Genomic DNA, 21,641 nt, shown 5'->3' with positions numbered 1-21,641 from the left:
TGCTTTAGCTACATCCTACAAATTTACATCTGCTGTATTTTCATTTTCATGGAGGTCAATATATTTTTTTAATATCCTTTGAGATTTAGCAGCATAAAAGATGTTAGTTTCCAAGGCTATTTAGTCTACACTTATAATGATTTACACAATAAATAAAATTATAAAACATACTGACAATTATTTCTTGGTAATAAGATTATGTTTTCTTTAAAATTTAGACTTTTTCTATAATTATTTCCATATAAATTATAAAAAAATGGGCATTATATAACTTGTGATGTTGACCCATTTTAAATTGTAGTATTTGACATACAAAATTATTTAACATACAAAAATATTAGTTTCATAGGGTTCAACCTAATAATTCTTATAATGTGATACATATCGTTCTCCTTTAATAACTGACTCTCAACATTCCATTTCAGGACTTAGCATAACAAAGAATTCAAAAAACTGTCATGCAGATCAGAGTCGGTAATATGACTCAGGATCAGATGAGGTCATAGGTCCCCTAAGGCCCTCAGAGAAGAGAATAAATTTTTGAGAGTGAGTTAAAAGAGAAAAATGAAGCCTTGACTGGCCAGTTAAAGTTTTCTAGAGTGTTCAGAAGGTCATGGTGTCAGAATGAGCGATGAGACAATATCAAAAATGAGGCCTCAGGTAAAGGTTACACATTCCATTTCCAGTTGTAGATAAATCCATTTCTGTGGCTTACAGTATAACATTAGGCAAATTGTTTTTTTTTTAACCTGTCTGTAAATTATGGATAATAATGCCTAACCTGTGGTGTTGTTGCAGAGATCTAAGTAGATAATATGTTGAGTACCTGGCACAATTAGTAGCCAGTATATTTTAGCTCCTTCTTCCTCATCTCTAAGGAAGTCACTGTTTTGGGAAAACCCTAGCATTAGAAGAAGGGTATGTCTCTGGTTTAAACCTGAACTTTGGAACCACAGTGTCTGTGTTCAGACCTCATTAGCCATTGACACTGTCGGTAAATTACATAACCCCTCCCTACCTTGGTTTTCTTCCTATGAAGGGGTGTAGCAGTACTATGTACATCCTAGGGTTGTTGAGAAAATTAAATGAGCCAATATAGTAATGTGCTCAGAACACTGCCTGGTGTATAGCAAGCACTATATAAGTGGTATTTTATTAGTAGGATCAGAAAATGGATTGGGATTAAAGAAAATTTTATTTTGAAGAAAAATATAAGTTCCAGAGGTGGAGGAGAAAGGACACGGAGAAGGAGGAAGGCGGGGTGGAGAGAAATGAGAAGAGGATAGAAAGAAAAAGAAGGGAAGGCAGGGAAGAGGAAAAGATGGGAGGGGAGAGGGAAAAGGGGGGGGGGATAAAAGAAAAAATACTTTAAGGCATTCCATTTCTTTCTCTAAATGTTGGGAGAATAATACTAACATTGTACCAAACAGGAGGCTTGCTACATGACATGTCTCTGGTAATAAAATCTTAGTGTATTTTTATTATTTGTTTTTGAAGAAAAAAAGCAGGTAATGAGGGAAGGTGAGGGGGAAAAAAGGCTTTCACAATCAATGAGTGAGACTGTAGGTAAAATAGCAAAAGGAGAGGGGAAAGGTGCTATGCAGCAATGTCACAGCCCGTGTGGGTTCTGTTTCAGAGAAGCGAAATCGTGAGAGACAGATAATCACTTCATTTACTTCTTAGGTCTCTAGAGACAGTCCCTGATGCAGGAGTATCTTTGAGGAGCGCTTTAGTGATTTTCCCCTTAATGGATTGATGTATTTGTAGTACACTTTGTAAAAATTGGTTTTGCTTTGTCTCCCAAATGCATAACCTTTTGGTTTTCTTTTTAATAATTGTTGGCAACTAGCTCTGCATGACAGCATTGAACACAAATACCACTGATGATGATGAATGGATGCAGGAATGTGGGATGCATTGCACTGAAAGGGTAACACATTATGTCTATGTAATTGCTTCATCTCCCTTAGGATAGACAAAGTTCAAAGAAATGTGAACATAGATGACTCACAGACATGTTCTTTGGAGCTACCCAGAATTCCTTTCTCTAATTACATTGACCTTTTCTCCCTTCCTCACTCATCACATGTGCACTCGCTGTACAGGGCGTCTTGACAGGGTGTTCAGCCACTTAACTTTCACACTTTTATTTATTGCAGCATCTTCCTGAAGACAGAGCACTTAAAAAAATACTAAAGTGGATGGAAAACATCTTTAAATTGGGCTTTCACATTTTTGCAAATACATGATAAGCAGTTTAGAAGTTTCACTTTAAACAGTATTCTTTCAAATTCCATGTTGATATTGCCATCAATATGTGCTAATATGAGTTTTGAGAAGGCTGTTCTAATTTGACATTTTCTAGTTAATAATTGTGTGGGAAACTGTATTTTGGCTTAACACTACCTTTGAAAAGCCAGGTTCCTAAAACAGCTTTTTTGGAATGGTATTTCAATTAATATTATTTCTCAACAAATGTGACATTAAACAAATGGTCATTCAGAAAAGTCCTGACATTTCTATTGCCTGGAGCTCAATGCATAACAAGGCAGCCCTGACGATTATAGACGATTTTGAACATTTAGATGGTTCTTTTTGGTCTTGAGCTAAAACATTAACCTGGTAACCTCACAGGCCATGCCTCTTCCTTAGAAAATTTGGAAACTGCTACTACACTGCCCTTTTTGACAAACTCCTGTTTCATTTCATAAGAAGTAGTCACTGGACTGAACATCATTTTGGCTAATATCCTCGGCATCTTAGGTCTGATAATGTTGCTCGTGAACTCTGACACGAGACTTAAAGATTCCAGCATAATCTATTGGTCAGAGTAACTAGATTTCAATGGAACATTTACCTCCTCTCTGCTGAATGATACTTTTCTTTGTCATTAAGTCTAGACGTGTGTTAACCTTTTTAGAAGCAGCTTCTTCCTGTTCAAATCCAGATTATGACCAACGAAAAACCATTGTCATATAAACTATTGTAAAGCCAGTCCTTTCCCTACCTGTTGTTTTCTGTCCCTTATTTTAGCAAATATAAGGAATCCATTCTATTGGCTTAACTATTACACCATGCTGAGAGCATCACAGCATGTCCTTAAGAGCCAGTCTGCTTGGGTTCAAACCTTGTTCAACTTGCTGTGTGACTGGGCAAGTGACTTGACAGCCCTATGCCTCAAGTTCCACATCTATGAAGTAAGAATTAAGTGAGCTAATATATATAAAGTACATAGAAGAATGGATATAGTAAGCGCGAGATAAATGTTTGTAGTTATTTACATGCAGATGTTTCTCTCAGCATTGGATCATCTGCAGACTCAAATACCATGATGTCTGTGCATTAACCCAGGTCACTGATAAAATGCAAAGAGGATACTAGCAAGGACAGACCCACAGCATTTCTCTCAGATTTCATTTTAAGTTTCAGTTCCAAGAGTAGAGCGGACATTTGCCTAGCTCTCTGTCAGGAATTTTGAAAGAAGCAGCTTCACAAGGAAGTGTGGAGGGCTATAGACATAGCACCATAGCAGATGTAGCCACGAGAGGGCCACAGATTTCCCTCCTCATCCACACAAGTCTCCCATGACTTAAAGTGGTATAGAGAGTCTTTGAAAGTTTCCCTGGGCTTTGAGCAAAATGTTGGGTTTTGGTGATAGTACTCTAGAGAGAAAGCAAGATGATGTGCCTATCCAGAACTCTGCAGTCTAGGTGAGGAGGGTGCATACTGGAAAGATGAAGGCTGGATAGTTTACCACTGAAGTTTGGATTAGGATTTAGCTGAGTCTTTGCAGATTGCACAAGCTGGTTTGATGCCTGCAGATTATCCAGTTGTCAATGAAATGAGAGTAGTATAGTCACCCATGCCAGGCACTAAACCAGAAGTGTTACCACTGGAGCTAAAGGCTACTAAGGAGGACCATAGATCAAAACCTAAAAGCAATCAGCTCCCTCCCAGTGATGCCTCAAGGCACTTGCACAACAGACTCTCCCAATCACATTTTTTTTGTACACCTGGGTTTTTCTGAACTATTGCAATTCCATAAAATTAATACACTACAAAATTAAAGACCTCACACATACACTCCCTAAGCATCACATCGTTTTATACGATAGTACTCTTTTGCCCCCTTACCACGATAAAAGGGTTCAAGGACATTCCTACAATTGTATCAGAGTGAAAAACATGCATTATTTAACCACTGTCTATAAAATAAGGTATAAAAATACATCACTATCCAGTTATACTGCAGTGGTTTAAAATATTAAACAACTCATTTAAGTACTGCCTAGGACTCCTCTCCTTTTAACACAGTATAAAGCACTGCCTCTCAAACTTTGAGAGTCCTTATATGTATTCATATATGATTGGTTAAAAGTAAACATAAAAATATGTTTAAGATCCTTTAAATGAAAACATTTATTAGTTATAGGAGAGGAGGTCCAAATGTAGGCCAGGCTTAGGACATTGTTGAATCAATGGCTCAACAATGTCATGAGAACTCCAGTCCTTTCCATCTCTCTGCTCTTCCTTTGATTCATCCTCCTGTGGCTGTAAAAATTAGGTATTAGTTCCTACACTGCATCAAAATATCCCAGATTCTACAGTACAAATTAGTTGAGTAGGCATGCTGGCAGGCATTTTGTGTACATTAAATTTTTAAATCTTGACAACTTCAGAGGGAAAGTATTATTTGCCTTGTACTAAGATCACCAAGTCACTGTACAGAGAGGTTAGTTAGCAAGGGGCAGAGTTGGGATTTAAACCCTGGTTTTATTTGACTCTTGATCGTATATTCTTTCCACAGCCCCACCACATCCCTAGACTTGCTGTGCTGCCTTTATGCCTTTCTCAGTCTCAGTTCTAGGCATGACAAGAAAAGACATCACCTTCCCAAAGAAGTCCTTGTCAAATATCTCTCTTGGCATTTTAAATATTTCAGATCTCACATTTATATAAAGTCATGAAAATGTCAGCTTTTGATCCAAAGCTCATCCTTGAACTCATAATTACATAGGGGAGGAAGGAATTTCATCCTAGTTTAGTATTTGATGGTCTCAAAATAGGAAGATTTATTTCCCATCAGTCACAAAATTTAAATTTTGTTCTTTTTCTTTACTGCTTCTGGAAAGATCTTACTTTGACCCAGTAATCTAAAAGATATGGCACATGACTTTTTAATCCTCACCCAATGATATGTTTTTTTTTTATTTTAGAGAAAGAGAAAGGGAGAGAGGGGGGGAGGGATGAGGAGAGGGGAGAGAGAGAAAGAGAGAGAGAGAGAGAGAGAGAGAGAGAGAGAGAGAGAAAGAGAGAGAGAGAGAGAGAAACATCAATGTGAGAAACATGAATCGGTTGCCTCCTGTACCCTGACCGAGGATCGAACCCACAACCTGGGTATATGCCTTGTCTGGGAATTGAACCCACAACTTTTTGGTGAATGGGACAATGCTCAAACCAACTGAGCCCCTTGGCCAGGGCTGGCATATGATTTTTAAGCAAAAGATACAATAATTTTCTACTCTCTTTTTAGTCATAACTCTCTTTGAAATTTTCCTTTAGTTTTTCTATTCTTATTCATGCAGACCAGTGGTCTTCTCCACATTCCAATCAGAGGAGTGAATTCACAGACAACAATCTTCCTACAGTGCTGTGATTACGAAGAGAGACAGAGCTCTCCTTTCAAAGCTGCCTCGTAAAGTAATCATAATCACACTGCAGTTCTGTGATGCTGATAACAAAACCAAATACCTTCTTCTCCTCAGAGCAGAAAAGTATCTTTCTATTTATGTGTAGAAATAACATCTACAGAATTGAGTAGGACACATATGTATGTAGGGATGAAATAGAAAACTGAAATGGGTATATCCACAGTCCTGGAACTGGCCTCCAATAGGATGACAAAGAAAAATAGGGACTTTGTAAGGAGCAGGAAAAGTATTTAGCAACTGGTATGGCACAGTCCTCTGTCAGAGCAGAGCTCTAGAGGCCTCCAGGGTTACCAGTTTAGATGCTGGAGCGGAGGGAGGTCTGTAAAGTCCTGGGGCAGTACCATGACAGTGAGGAGACATTCAGGGACATTGGCACAATGGCTACCTACTTGCTAAAGGACATATTTCAAACTATGGCTTCTAACTTTAAAAGTATGAACCTGCTTCTGTCTTTAAAAGTATCACCTTGGAGAAAGAGAAGGGTAGGTGATCAGACACCCCAGGGGGCCCAGGACACTTCTAGTTTCTACCTGTTATTCTAGGGCCATTATCAATAGCTCCTTCTTAGATAATAATCTTAGGTCATTGTGCCCTTATATTAGGATGTCCATGCAATACTTTTTAAAGTGTCCCTGATTAGACAATATATGATGTAGTCATCCTAATAAAAGGACCCAAAGACAAGATATATTTCTATTTGGAACAAAAAGACATAGGCAGGGAAAGACCTCGGCATCAGAAAGGAGAAAAAAGAAGGTAACACAGAGAAAACATCCTCATTAATTGCCCAAGAAAGACTATGGGTATGTGATTGCCAATTTTCAGGGTAATCTAGGGAGTCAAGGACATAGCCAAAGACAGCTCGGGATAGCAAAGCTGCCAAGATGCCCCATTGCCAAGGCTCCATGAGATGGAGGAAAGGCAGAATACATTAGGGAAACTTGACAAGGGAGGCCTCTTCAGCCACAATAAGCAAAACAAAAGACAATCCAGAGAATGGCCTGGGCTGCCTTGCGTGGCCTTGGAGGCTGTGCACCACCCAGCTATCAGAGCGCCATTCCACAGACTATGATGTGAATGGCACTCTCTAGGGTGGAACAGTGCACAGTGTACATGTGGCTCTCACAAAAGTTCCATTATTCCAGCTTCTCTGTGCCCACACATTGGTCTAACTTTTTATATACACACATTTTATTAAAATTCTTTTCTGAAACCTGTAGAGTCTGCTCAATCATTTGGATGGTATCTTCAGGTTATGTGCACAAAACTCCATGGTATTAAGTACTTGATAACCTTGAAGAAGGGTAATCTCTCCACCCCACCATCAAGGAACAATGTCATAGACTGCATTTGAACAATAGGGAGATGACATGGCAAACAAGGACTCATTAGGGATTCTCCCACACTGTGGAACAATTCACAAAGTGCCACTTTTATCAGTTCACAGGCTCTACCACTTCCTTTTTATGGTATTTTTTTCTTGACAAGGAGTGCAATTCAAGAGCATCACACATTATACAATGGGCAAGGGTAGTCAAGGAGATTGCCTTTATTATAATTCTAATATCATTAAAGTAGGCATCTTTCCAATCATCATGGAGAATAAAGATGTATTAATATATTCCAAACTCTTCCACACACTGTGGGTACAAATAAAGAATTCATTTACAATAATACCCTCAAATTGCAATGTCTTCAAGTCCCTTCTTTCATTGCTAGATCTAAAAGGAGAAATAAAAGTTTTTCTCTGACAGAAGGGCCCAAGGTGGCTGAATCAAAATGTAAATGAAGGATCTCAATGATCTAAATGATATTTTGACAATTGTTGGGAGCTGAAAAAAATAGAATAGTTCACGTGGTAGGTAGTAACTCTGAAGTTTATACCTTCCATGCTGCCATCTGCATGCCTTAGTGTATACCATTCTCTACTTTGATAGTGTACTTACCTTTCAACCTACTAAACCCCTATCTATTCTTTAAGGCCTTCTCTATGAAGCTTTCAAGATTCCTCCAAGAAAATGTAATGTCTCCATTAATTACAATAACACCTGTTTCATGGTATGCACTGGACTCCCTTTTGTATCATATATATTTTTTGCTTATACAATCATCATAAAAAGCTTCTTGAACTTATTAAAAGTCATTCCTAACTCATATTTACATCTATAGTATTGAGGACAGTATGTTTGACATTTTAGAAATTAGTAATTATCTAATTGGATTAGGGAATATAGAATAGCAGTCTATTGAATACTCTGCATTCATGAAAGGAGCTGCTATACCAATTTATAACAAACTAGAGGCCTGGTGCATGAAACTCGTGCACTGGAGGGGGGTTCCCTCAGCCTGACTTGCACCCTCTTGCAGTCTGGGACCCCTCAGGGGATGTCCGTCTGCCAGCTTAGGCCCGAATGCCCCGGGGATCGGGACTAAGCTGGCAGTCAGCCAGCCCTCTTGCAATCCAGGATCCCTCACTCCTTATCACCCACTTGCTCGCTCCTTACGGCTCGGCTTGCTGTTTCTTAGTGCTGCTGTGGAGGTGGGAGGCCTCCGCCATCACCACTGGGCTCACTAGCCGTGAGCCCGGCTCAGAGCTTCTGGCTGAGCCACACTCCCCCTGTGGGAGCTCCTGCATTGAGTGTCTTCCCCCTGGTGGTCAGTGTGCATCATAGTGACTGGTTGTTCCGCCATAATGGTCGCTTAAACTTTTATTATATAGATATTTTCAATACAAAGTTCTCTTAGAATTTGTTGAATGTGAATATGCCTTATATTTTGTTTCAGCAGGATTTTGGTATCTCTGTCCTTCATAAATATACATAAGGTCTGCATTTGGCTCCAAGTAATGAAACCTAAGCATGTAGAATTAACTAAATAGAGGTTTATTTTTTATTTTTACCCTGTAACATGGGTCTTATGACATATGCTAGTAGCAAAGACTGGAAATAGCAGGGTGATGCCTGGATTCTAAACAATAAGATAATTTTTCTGAGTCCTAAAGACTCACAATTCTTTCATCCATACATTATTCATTCATCAAATCTTTATTGTAAACCTATCATGGTGCTATTTATTGTCAAGAGACACCAAAATTATGAAAAATAGTCCATATTGTCTAACCAGAAAATGATGTAGGAATTTAGGATGTAAGCATGTACATAGGATAACATTCGCAGTTAAGTTTGGATCCTAAGATCCCCATGATCTTAAAGCAATGGTCTGTGAATCACTTCACAAGATTCTTTAAAAATCAAGCTCCTGGAAGAGATTCTCTAAAACCTTACACATACACTAAGACAACCCAACAATATAACTCTTCATAGGTTGTACCATGCTATTCACTCATGCTGTGGAGAAGTGTGGGCAGACTTAATGAAGTTAGATGTAGCAAACCATGATGAAAGCATGGAGGAGGAGGTGGGGCAAAGCAGAGACACAAACATGATTTTTGACAGAGAAATTGTCCTTTTTGGGGTTTTGGTAGTGAAGGGTTATTCTAAGATCCACCAGTGGTTGAGAAAAAATTCCATCAGTGCTCAGTTAATTTTGTCACAATTCTTGCATGTTTCATTACAAAATTTCACATTTTTTATGTTGCTGAACTGCTCAGTAGAAATTAGCTTGCTACTTCTTAGGTTAGCTTGATTCCAAGTCATACATGCTCTTGCCCACCTAGTAAGTACCTGTTAAAATGCAAACAGGGCTTTGTGACTCCAGGCATATGGGATGAAAGTATCCACCGACCAAGCCTGGCACACTGTGACTCAGAGCATGTCCAAGACAAAATTGAAGTTGCATGATAAATAGTAGGTGGCAGAATGTTCCAGATTCTCAGTGAGGTTTCAGAACATTCCATTTATTTTTTAGATAGACAATGTGACCTGGTCTTTGGAATTGTGAAACCTGGACGATAAAAGGGCACTAGAATCCTATAGTTCAATATATAGGTATTCAATTATTTGTATCCTCCAATTCCATTTTCAGCTCTGATTCTTAAATTCCAGCTCTTTTGTCACAATTTAGAAAACTCTAGTCCTTGTCATTATTGGTACATAACTTCTTAATTCTTCTAATATCATTTTAACATTTTCCAGGATGGGAGGAGGGAATAAACATTTGTGGTCAATCCACATATTTTTATTTTATTTATTTTCCCCTGAAATTTTATTGTTTTATTTGTCTTTATTGTTGAAAGTATTACAGATGTTTCCTTTTTTCCTCATTGACCCCCTCCACCCACCACCCACCCCTCCCAGGCCTTCAGCACACTGTTGTCTGTGTCCATGGGCTATGCATATATGCATATAAGTTCTCCAGTTAATTTCTTCCCACCTTCTCCCCAACCCCCACCTCCCTCTGACATTTGCCAGTCTGTTCCATGCTTCTATGTCTCTGGATCTATTTTTTTCATCAGTTTATTTTGTTCATTAGATTCCACATATGAGTGAGATCATGTGATACTTGTCTTCCTCTGACTGGCTTATTTCACTAGTATAATGCTCTCTAGGTCCCTCCAGCTGTCTCAGAGTGTAAAGGATCCTTCTTTTTTACTGCTGCATAGTATTCCATGGTGTAAATGTACCACAGCTTTTTTATCCACTCATGTACTGATGAGCACTTGGGCTATTTCCAGATCTTAGCTAATCAAAGTCACTAATCATCAGAAAGATGCAAATTAAGATGATAATGAGGTATCACCTCACACCTGTCAGAATGGTTATCATCAACAAATCAACAAGTGACAAGTGCTGGTGAGGATGTGGAGAAAAGGGAACACTAGTACACTGCTGGTGGGAATGCGGACTGGTGCAGTGACTATGGAAAACAATTTGGAGTTTGCTCAAAAAATGAAAAATGAAACTGCCATTTGACCCAGTGATCACTAGGATTTCTAGGAATATATATATCCTAAAAAAAAACAACAACCTGAAATACCAATCATAAAGAATATATGCACCCCTATTTTCATAATGCAATTTATAATAGCTAAGATCTGGAATCCACATATTTTTAATTGGAAATTAATCTCTCAGATTCTTTAAGCCTTTGTGAGACTACATTAGGCAAAGATGAGGAATACCAATACATTCTCTGAACACTAAATTCGATCCCATACAACTCTAAAACCTGAGCCTGTGCACCTGGGCTTGTAGCTCAGTTGGTTGGAACACCTTCTGTGTAATGGAAGGTTGTAGGTTCGGTTCCTGGTTGGGGGCACATGCCTAGGTTGTGGATTTGATCACCATCAGGATATGTATTATAGGCAACCGATGGATGTTTTTCTCTCTCTTTCTCTTCCTCCCTCTCTAAAAATCACTAAAAGTTGTAACCTTTTAAAAAAATATTCAAGGCTTGAACTTTTTGATGAAATTTCAGAAAATGCAAGAAATAAAATGGACATTTGCTAGTAGAGTTTTCAAACTAGCCATTGGTACCAAATAAAAATTTTATGACAAGAAAATAATGCACTTTATTAGGTACTTGTTACCTGCTGGCAGCAGACTTTGGAAAGAATCCAGGTCAGTGAGTAATGCAAGCAAAATTCCTAGAATAACATTGAGAAGGCAGTGTGGTCAAGTGGAGAAAACACAAGCTCTCACATTAGACAGGCCTGGAATCCCCACCCAGCTGAGTCCTGGCCGAACCAGTGAATCAGTGTGAGTAATTATACTTACCTGACTGAGATGCCATGAGACATCAATAATTGACATCTGCACAATGCCCAGGGGAGGCAGGTGCTCACTAAACATGAATCCCCTGCCCTTTCTCTTCTGGCCAGGGTCCCTAAGCATGGGAGGCGACCCAGAATTAGAGCCCATGATTCTTCAGTTGTTAGAGAAGTGTACCTCATGCTGGTCACAAACAGCCTTCTGAGGAATCTGGGTGACAGGAAATTGTGTGCAACTAATTCCTACAATGAGAAAGCTGTACCCTCGGTGACAGGCGACCTGCTTGCTGAAGACAGAGAGGCCCATTAAGCAAGCACCACATCCGACCTGTTCCCAGGGTTTAGACACTATCTGTAGCCTGGCTTGCTGCCCACTGCTCCTTGTGGCTGTGAATCAACATTGTGACAGACAGGGCACCGGGTCAACTACATTCCAGTAATAGATCAAAGTGGTTCATTTAGACTCTTAGCGCAAAAGAAAGGGAATATGGAAGATAAACAGCTTAGGATGGGAATAAACGTGGCAGAAACAGATACGTAAGGATTTTAAAATATAAATCTGAAAAAGCCAAAGGCACTAATAAACTCACACAGTTTAATCATCAGAATGAAATCTTCTAACTCGGTGGTTCTCAACATTTTCCCATCACTGAAAAGTCACAGGTTTCCATAAGGGGCTCTTGGAACTTCTAAAGCCCCATCTGGAGATTCTGTTGGTACTTACCACCTCAGTAGAGTAGCTCATTTTATTCTCGAGTCCATAAAATTATGTGTCACAATTTTTATGCAGCTTGTTTTTAATTCAATTTGGAAACCCGATTGCGGGGAGGAGGGATAGCATGTGTTGGGTAAGATGTAGATTTCTGAGCGTCTTTGATTTTCCCCCCCCAAGGACATTTCACATTCTCAAGATATTTTCAGAAACAATTCATATTGTCTTCTCCTAAATACAGTTTTCTTATAATTTCTTATCTACAGTAAGGCCATGAAGACAATATTTAAAGAAAGCTATTTAGCAGCTACTAATTCTATCTTTTACAAATGTTAGGTACCTCATGTTTCATTTAAACTGGGAAAATTAAGATGGGGGTTATTTAACATGATAGAATGGAATGAAACCCACAATTATGAAAATAATGCCAGGATTGTGAAAAATTATAAGTAGGTCAAGAAGACCTTAAATTATCTACATATAGAATATACAGATACAAAGTTTGGGAAATAACCTTTAGAAGCAGAATATGATTACAAATGTGATTTGAGTATAATATTTTAGCATATCTTCAAACATGGCTTGTTTCATTTTGTTTTCTATTAGGGAACTGATGGTGTTAAAAACTTTATTCTGGCCCATGTATAACTATAATTCTTCTAAATAGATGGCTGCCATAAGCATGCATGAATGACTGTATGTTTGTTCACTTGAAGAAAATTTCACTGTTCTTATACACACTGTTGTAGTTATTATTAAAATAAAATCTAGGGGCTGATTCAGCATGGCTCTTTGGGGGTGTATCATTTTGCAGTTGATTTAATTAATTGCATGCACATGCGGCTAACAGTGTCTAGAGTCAAGTGGCTATATTTATGTTGTGATAATGAAGTACTTTCTTTGTATTAGTTGTTTGTCAATACAAGAATAATAGCAAATGACAGAAAGATTGAAGTGAATCCTGAGTTACCTTATGTCTGGTAATTGATTTTGGAGGAAATAAAACCACTTTTACTCTTTCAAATCAAACAGCTAAACAAATGATTACATTTCGTCATTAGATGGGGCTGTTAATATCTGGGTGTCTTCCAAATAAGTCCCAAATAAATAGGAAATCCATGAATTTTTTGACTCAATAGTTTATATATTTTATCAAGGTCTGCTCTCACCCTATATTTTAGTCAAGTCAGAAGTATCAAATTAACTGATTATATTCACACAAAAATGAATGGACATATCTTCAGATGTACAAATGAAAACTAAGCATTGATTTATAGAGATCACCAATAATGCCAGATATGTGATGAGAAAATTGTCCTGTTCATTCAAAATTCTAGGAGCACTAGGCATGTCTTTTAAGATTAAAAAAAAAAGAAGCAGGGTCAGGGAAATGATATTCTCCTTTGTTTTTCTCCTAGGAATTATCTTGGTCTGCAATAAATCCTTTAAAAAAAACACATTTACACTTTTTTTTTTTAATATATATTTTATTGATTTTTCACAGAGAGGAAGGGAGAGAGATAGAAAGTTAGAAACATCGATGAGAGAGAAACATCGATCAGCTGCCTCCTGCACATCTCCCACCGGGGATGTGCCCGCAACCCAGGTACATGCCCTTGACCGGAATCGAACCCGGGACCCTTGAGTCCGCAGGCCGACGCTCTATCCACTGAGCCAAACCGGTTTCGGCCACATTTACACTTTTGTGCAGTATGTTAACTATGAACAAAGTGATAGCATATGTCAGTCAAATGTAAAGTATTATTTAGATTCACATTAAAACCTGATTATTAATGCAGAAGCTCATGGAAAGTCAGATTAATCTGAACAACATATTATTTCCTTTTGGCCCACAATCTGTTATTTCACAAACCATGGTTAATAGAGTGCCAAAAATAAAAGGATCTGTTTAACTAAAAGTATATAATATATTCTGCATCTCATTTACATCTTATTATGTTAAAAGGCAGACTAACATCAGCTAGCCCAGTGATGGTGAACCTTTTGAGCTTGGCGTGTCAGCATTTTGAAAAACCCTAACTTAACTCTGGTGCCATGTCACATATAGAAATTTTTTGATATTTGCAACCATAGTAAAGCAAAGATTTATATTTTTGATATTTATTTTATATATTTAAATGCCATTTAACAAAGAAAAATCAACCAAAAAAAAATGAGTTCGTGTGTCACCTCTGACACGCGTGTCATAGGTTCGCTATCACTGAGCTAGTCTATGACTGTAACATCAAGGAGATGATATTCTTCTTTGTTTTAAAAAACCTTAGGTATTTCTTTTAAATTTCTGAATTTTCAAAGGCTTGCTATTATTTAAAATATTAGTTCCTATTTTATTGACATATTAAATTTAAAGGCTCTAAATTAATGTTTAATTAAATGATTCAAAAGGAATCATTGAAAGATGTGATCTGCACATTTTAAAAAATCTCACCTTCTATTTCTTTTCTCTTGGTTCTTAGAAAATAAAAAGTGGAACTATTTTTTACTTGTCCTTGCTTAATAGATGGGAGCTGCCTGGATGACTCCAAACCCAGGAATGGAAACCTAGTTTCTTGTCAGGAGGATGGGGAGCTGCATGGTAGTTCGCATGTTCTAAACCTCTGGTTTGGGAGGTTTCTCTGAGTGTTTGATGTCTGCTTTCATTTCCCTTCCTGAGGATGCTGCCCTCTCCATGTAGAATCAAGAAACTGGACACTGCCTGGCCGGCGTGGCTCTGCAGTTGAGCGTGGACCTATGAACCAGAAGGTCACAGTTTGATTCCCGGTCAGGGCACATGCCTGGGTTGCAGACTCGATGCCCAGTGTGAGGTGTGCAGGAGGCAGCTGATCAATGATTCTTTCTCGTCATTGATGTTTCTCTCTCTCTCTCTCTCTCTCTCTCTCTCTCTCTCTCTCTCTCTCTCCCTTCCTCTCTGAAATCAATAAAAATATATTTTAAAAAATAAAGCCGGACACCCACCTGATTGTCCCTCCCCACTTGCATGTTCCTTCTTCCCCAAAGTTTCGCTGGATCGAGGCTGTGGCCTGGTAAACGTAATGGGGAGTTTGGAAGGCAGGCAGAGGAAGGTTACAGTACAGCCTATCCAGCAAACAGTTGGATTTATTTATTAGCTATCTCTACCTGTCAAGCATCTTTGAATTGCAGTCACTGGGGAATTTTCACTCTTTCTCACCTCTCCTCTGTTGCAGCTTCCAGACACTGTGCTGGCCAGCTCATCTCCTCTGACCCCCCCACCTCCTTCCTGATAATGCTACCCTCCTGCTCCAAGGCCCTGTTTGCTTCCTCCACAGAACAGAACTGGGCTCTTCCTCTAGCTCCGGTTCCTAAGGGCAGTGCTGGGCCGGGGTTATGGGATGTGAAGCACACGCTTTAAGGCGCACTCCTGTTCAGCACAATGTTCTCCCGCAGAGGAAATCTGTAGTCACAGCTTTTGTGTCCTCTCCCTCCATTAGGTAGCAGTTTAGGCATTAAAGACTTATAATTTGACTGTGAGATAAAAGGGAGCAGTGGATAGTGATAATGTGGAAGACTTGTCAAAACTCAAACTCTGTAACAAGATCCAACCGTCTTCAGTTGTAGACAAACCGAGGCCTACGAGACCTGCTGTAGGTTATACAGCACTTTCAAGTGGAATTTGGATACAAGAGTCTGGTCCAGGGCTGTTTCCATGATCTCATGAAACAACAACTGAATTTCTCAGAAGCCAAACAGCATTTCAACTCTGTATATTTAATTCTTGATTATGCTGCCAGCATAGGTCCCACAGGAAAGAATAGCAGGAGAGGCACACGGCCACTGCACACCTAAATAATATTATCTCAGGTACTCTGGTATGTTTATTATTCATTTTTTAGTTCTCATGTATAATTAGTTCTCTAATGTCTTGGCACGATGTTTATGTGTTATGGAGGGCAGTTTTCATGCTTTTACTAAAATCTTTTGCAGCCACCATCAGAGGTAAAATACCAAGCTGAAGCCTTCTTGTTCTGACAAGTGAATTAGTTAAATTTATTTTATTATGTTCCTAAAAATCAAAGGGGAGGGGGGAGAGGAAGAGAGAGAAAAAGAAAGATGCCGTAGAAGGCAAATGGAAAATGATCAAAGTCAGTCATTTGTTGAAACATGCCAAAAAAATGTACGCAATTTTCACTATCCACTAGTAGAAATATCTTCTAAAATAAATTAGGTTCCTAACACTTATGTCTTAAATTTGCTGTAACAGATACCTAAAGAAACTGTTTATAAATGTTAAGAAAATATGAGTAATAAACCTGAGAGCTGGATTTGACTGAAATTACTAACTGAAACAAGCTTACAAGACAAACAGAAAATGTATCCAGACCAGTTCTGTTCACAGGAAGGAAGAAAGCCTCCTCAGGAGAATTCAGACATTTAGCAACAAACTTGGCTGTAAACATTTGTCCAAACAGTTAACAGGACAAAGAAAATGCTCCTGGGAGAAAATAACCAGATCTTAGAGTCCTGGGCTTTGAAGTTGGAAATATTTCCCCGGAAATGCCACATTCTTCTTTCTCTCCCACCCCAGTGGATCACAAAAGTAAATTATCATTTGTTCCCTCATTTTGTTATCCTGCCCAAAATATCCACTCACTGATAAAGCCCACCAATGATTCATTACACACCATCATCCCAAGGTTTCCAGTATAAATTCCATATTAAATGAGCCTCTTCTGTTTTATTAATGCTTAACAGTCATTTAATAGCAACGATAGTGCCAATGCGTTTTATCGTATCTTACCATTCATTAAAACCCAGATGTTTCTGTATGAAGCAAAGGCCCCAGGGTCTTCTCCTCTAGTCTCATTTTCTTAGCAGTGGCTGAGCTGAGATTCATTTAGAAGCAGAAATAATGGGATGTGGACATTCTTTTCATATTTCTCCTTTTCTCTACAGATCGATTCCAATTTCTCTATCCCTCCACTCTTTAATGATGAAGAAAGAAAATGAAGAAAAAGGAAGACACAGAAAGTGGAGAAAATTCTGGTGAATTGAAATTTAGATTGAGAACCTGCATTTATGTTTAACATGGAGTGAACAAACAAATGCATTAAAGTGATACACAGCTTAATTTCCTGGTATTTCATATATAACTACACACGTGTTCCTTTCCTGAAGCTCTACTCTTCCCCAGAGCCTTCAACTAAAGCATTAGTTCATTTACAAGTCAAGGAACGGAGTTGACTATAGCCGCTACAAGTCCTAGCACATGCAGCTCCAGCAACACCATTCACCTGTAATCCAGCTTCCTTTGCCTCTGGCCTGAGATCACCTTCCTTACTTTGTCGCCTTATTCACTACAGCTGGAATTTTATACTTGCCATAATGGGCTTCTTAAAAATCCTTCCAATGCGTTTTTGTGGCATCAGTTCTTGTCTCCAACATGCAGCTAATTACGGATGGATTTGTTTACATGGTCGCCTCCCTCTCAGAATGTAGGCTCCTCTGATTGAACTTTGTATGCCTACTACCTACATTAGGCCTAAAGCATAGTAGGGTTTAGTAGGCATCCAATAAATGCTTTTATATATATATATATATATATATATATATATATATTTTATATATATATATATTTTATATATATATATATATATATATTGATTTCAGAGAGGAAGGGAGAGGGAGAGATAGAAACATCCATGGTAAGAGTGAATCTTTGATCAACCAGCTGCCTCCTGCATACCCCCCACTGGGGGGTTGAGTCCACAACCCTGGTATGTGCCCTGACCTCCTTGTTCACAGGTGGACACTCAAGCACTGAGCCACACTGGTGGGGCTCCAATAAATACTTTTTAAATAAATTTGGTAGGAAGTTTTAATGTATGAGGGATTTGCAGGGAGCTGAAAAAGATGGCCTCCAAAGTCCTTTACAATTTTCAGATTTTGAGGATATCAGTCTCTTCCATGATTTTGATTATTACATCTACTCATGAGTTTTCCCCCATAACTTCAAGGCATTCCTCATTCTAAGCTTTAGACCAAAATGTCCACCTGACTGCTACATAGCTTCACATTAGCAGACAGGACATCTCAAATTTAGTACGTCCAAAATTAACTCATTTCCCTACACAACCAGCTCCGCCTTTCCAGTGCTCTGTATTTATTAATGACACCATACTCCTTAGGAGCCCATGTGGAATACATCCAGGATGGCACTTCTTCCCTCTCTAAAACCAATCACTTCCTAGTCCGGTGGATTCAGCTTTCACAAAACGCAGTTCTTTTTGTGACTCTATCCTGACAGTCTCCATCAAATTGTTTGTGACTCTAATTAGCACTTATTTTATTCTAACTTTCACGATGTATTTCCATCTCTGTCCCAACACCAGATCCTGGAATATGTCTGTGTAACAGGCTGCAACTCCGTAACACAGGTTTTGCAGGTGCTCAAGTCTAGAGGGGCTGAATGAATGTCAGCATGCTAGGTTTAAATTACTTTGGCGGCATGAATCTTGTTATACCTTTTTTTTTGTTTCCCCCCTAATATAATATAGTAAAAGGCATTGGAAACAGGGTAGATTAATCTGTTATTGTCCTTGGGAGTGGCCGCAAAAATTGGCAGTAGCTATTATTTTAAAAAACAAAACAAAACGCTGTTTTTTATAAAAGAAAGAAATGGAAAGAAAGAAAGAAAGATCCTTTAGGCGCAGCTCCCAGCTAAAAGCATCCAGAATCCAGGTTTCCCACCCCTTCCAGTGGCCTGATGTGCGGCGAGGGAGGAGCAAGGAGCAGGCACAGCCTGGGGAGCTGGGAGAGCGGGATGGGGGAAGTCCCGGAAGTCATTGACCGGAGCAGACGGCCGCCTCAGCGGGATCTGCTTGGGCTGAGGTCCCAACAATAACAAATCTCAGGGTCTGGCGGGGGCCGCCGGGGGCCGGAGCTTGGGGGGCGGAACCCAGATTGGGGGAGGCGGGTGGGACGCTTCCCAAGGCCTCAGGGGATTGGAGGAGAGAGACGCGAGGCGGTGGAGCTCGAGTAGTGGGTAGCGGAGCTCACTGGTCGATTGAGGGGAGAGCACGTTGATTGGATGGCGCGGGGGAGACGGACCGGAGCTAACGGCGGATTGGCTGAGGGGGCCGAGGAGGCGTGGCCAGAGCGCGCTGGAGGGAGCGCGAGGGCTCTGTGGCCGGCCTGCCTGCCAGCTACCCGGGGCGGCGGGAGAGCGCGGCAAGCGGGGCGCAGGGTTGAGGAACGCGGCGCGGGAGTGCGGGAGGTTCGCCGCCCAGCTCCGTCGCTGTCGTTCTTCGCGCCTCGAGCACTCGCTTCCTTCCCTCCCCTCCCCTGCATCCCGGCCTGGGGTCTCGGGCGGGGAACGGAGGGAAGGGACCTGAGAGGAAGCGAAAGCGGAGTGAGGGGCGGAGGGGGTCCCGGCGCGGAGCAAGGCGCGCGCCGCTGCTTGTTCTTTCTCCGCAGCCGCCGCCTCCTTGCCGGGTGGGTGCCGCGGCCCCGGGCGCGCGGGACTCCCGGGGCGCCCGCACTATGCAGGCGGACCGCCGGCCGCCGCGATGGCGAGCCGGACGGTGGTGAGAGCAGGGCGCAGCCCGTACCAACCCCAACCCCGAGTCCGGGCCGCGGCCGCCGCCCCCGCAGGGGCCGCGCTCCCCCACCCCCGTTCCTGCCCGCTCCCGCCCCGCGCCAGCGCCTCCTCCCCGCCTATGCCTCTGTTCCTTCTGCTCTTACTGGTCCTGCTCCTGCTGCTCGAGGACGCTGGAGCCCAGCAAGGTGAGTGGTTCCCGGGGAAGGCGCGGGGCGTGGAGCCCCACGGGCGGCGGGGGCGCGGGGAGAGCCTGCGGGGCGCCAGGGCTGCGGGCCCTGAGCCGAGTCAGCCACACGCCGGGAAGGTGCGGGGTGCCTTCCGCGCGTGGGCAGACCGGGGCGGGCGCTCGCCAGGCTGAGTGGCAAAGCTAGGATCAGCTTGTTGTCCCCCAGCGTGGCGCGGCTGTACTTTTTTTTTTTTGGCGAGGCCATTCATTTTCCTGAAAAGAGTGGAGCGAGACCTTGCTATCAAGGCCGCCTCTTTGGTATTGGATTATTTTTCTAGGGAAAATCTTTGGGGGAGGAAAAAAGATGTACTGGAGACGTGACGCCTAAAGTTAAGCTAAATGGATGAGTAGACAGTAGAAAGGCAAGGTAATTAAATAGCACCTTCAACCTATTAAAGGCAAGTGGCGGTAACTACTATCTTTTGTGGAAGTTCTCAGGTTCAACCGCGAATGAAATTGATCCTGGTTATCTTTGAGTCTTGGGTTTAGGAAGTGTACTTGACAACCCCTGGTGATTAGTCTGGATGGTGGTCTCGATTCTAGACTCTAGATTGCCTGGGTTCAACGCTGGCTCTGACCCAATGCAGCCTCTTATGTTACCTCAATGGGACTTTCCACGTTAAAAGGGTAAGATGGTCCAGAAAGGGACAAAACTATTTTTCTGTCTACAGTCCTTGGGAAACCTGTGAAAGAAGCAAGCAAGATTGTTTATTGAATAAACACTATGATGGAAAGAGAATGCAGAGCTGATGCACCCTCCACCCTTTTTGTACTATTTTTCAGGTGGTGAACCGTAATTTTTGAATCCGTTTGGCATCATTATTGAACATATTTTCCATTGCATTTCCCAGTGAGCAGGATTGTTACTTATTTCTGGGAAGGTTATTTTTTAGTTGATCTCCAGCTTACTGTTGCTCTCATAGGGTTTTCAGTAAAGTATGGAATCTTGGCCGTAAGCCTGTCATGAGGATGCTGAGACTTTGACAGGCACATGGGGATATAATATCTCTAACTGTAAGGAAAAAAACATATTTGGTAAACGGACCTCTTTTAGACTTAGGCAGTTCTATGCAATGTAGATGCTTAGCATTCAGGTTTTAGATAATCTTCAGTAAATTTTTGAACATTGGCCCTTAATAAGTGAGAGTGTGAAATCCTTCTTTTCATTGAAGTCCTAGAGCCTGTGCTGGTATTTTCCTCCTATTAGGGAAAAACGCACACAACAAAAAACAGGCTTATATATGGCTGACACTTATCGGGGCTTACTTTGTGGCAGGCACAGTACCAAGTGGTTTACATGTATTAACTCAGTCCTCACCACAAACGTTTGAAATAGATATTGTTATCCCATTTCAAACAGGAAACAGACCCAAAAAATGTAAGGTACCTTGGTATAGAAAGGAATATAACTACCGAAGCAGAATGCGCTGTTTTGCTTATTTCCAAATCAAAATGTTTATATCATGTTTTTTAAAAAAATATTTGACAATGTAGAATGTTACACGTCTCCCCCCAAATGAGACAATTGCCTTGGTTTTTAGAATTTCACCAGCCTGATCTAATTAAACATGCAACATTACATTTTAAACAGTATTTTATTTCAGTTCTGACCATTATTTTAACTAATATGTGTTTGTCTTTCACAGTGTTATTTTTTTTAAAACATGTTTTTATTGATTTCAGAGAGGGAGGGAGGGAGGGAGGGAGGGAGGGAGAGAGAGAGAGAGAGAGAGAGAGAGAGAGAGAGA

At 40.7% G+C, this 21,641-nt stretch overlaps 1 protein-coding gene and 1 long non-coding RNA gene across 2 annotated transcripts in view; both read left to right on the top strand.

The window, feature by feature from the left end:
- LOC308516005 overlaps positions 1-17,196 on the top strand; it is an 84,961-nt gene extending 67,765 nt beyond the window's left edge. The window contains exon 3 of the long non-coding RNA XR_013995683.1: positions 17,024-17,196. This is a non-coding gene — a long non-coding RNA (uncharacterized lncRNA). The remainder of the gene's footprint in view (positions 1-17,023) is intronic.
- Positions 17,197-19,429: 2,233 nt separating this feature from the next.
- The window catches only part of DCBLD2 (discoidin, CUB and LCCL domain containing 2), a 100,181-nt gene continuing 97,969 nt past the window's right edge, over positions 19,430-21,641 (top strand). The window contains exon 1 of the mRNA XM_081086713.1: positions 19,430-19,852. Within this exon, the coding sequence (XP_080942839.1) occupies positions 19,636-19,852 (217 nt within the window). The 5' untranslated portion in view covers positions 19,430-19,635. The remainder of the gene's footprint in view (positions 19,853-21,641) is intronic.

The sequence above is a fragment of the Myotis nattereri genome (assembly GCF_964212035.1).
Source record: "Myotis nattereri genome assembly, chromosome: 3".
Lineage (NCBI taxonomy): Eukaryota > Metazoa > Chordata > Mammalia > Chiroptera > Vespertilionidae > Myotis > Myotis nattereri.
This window is presented reverse-complemented; position numbering and strand designations above follow the sequence as displayed.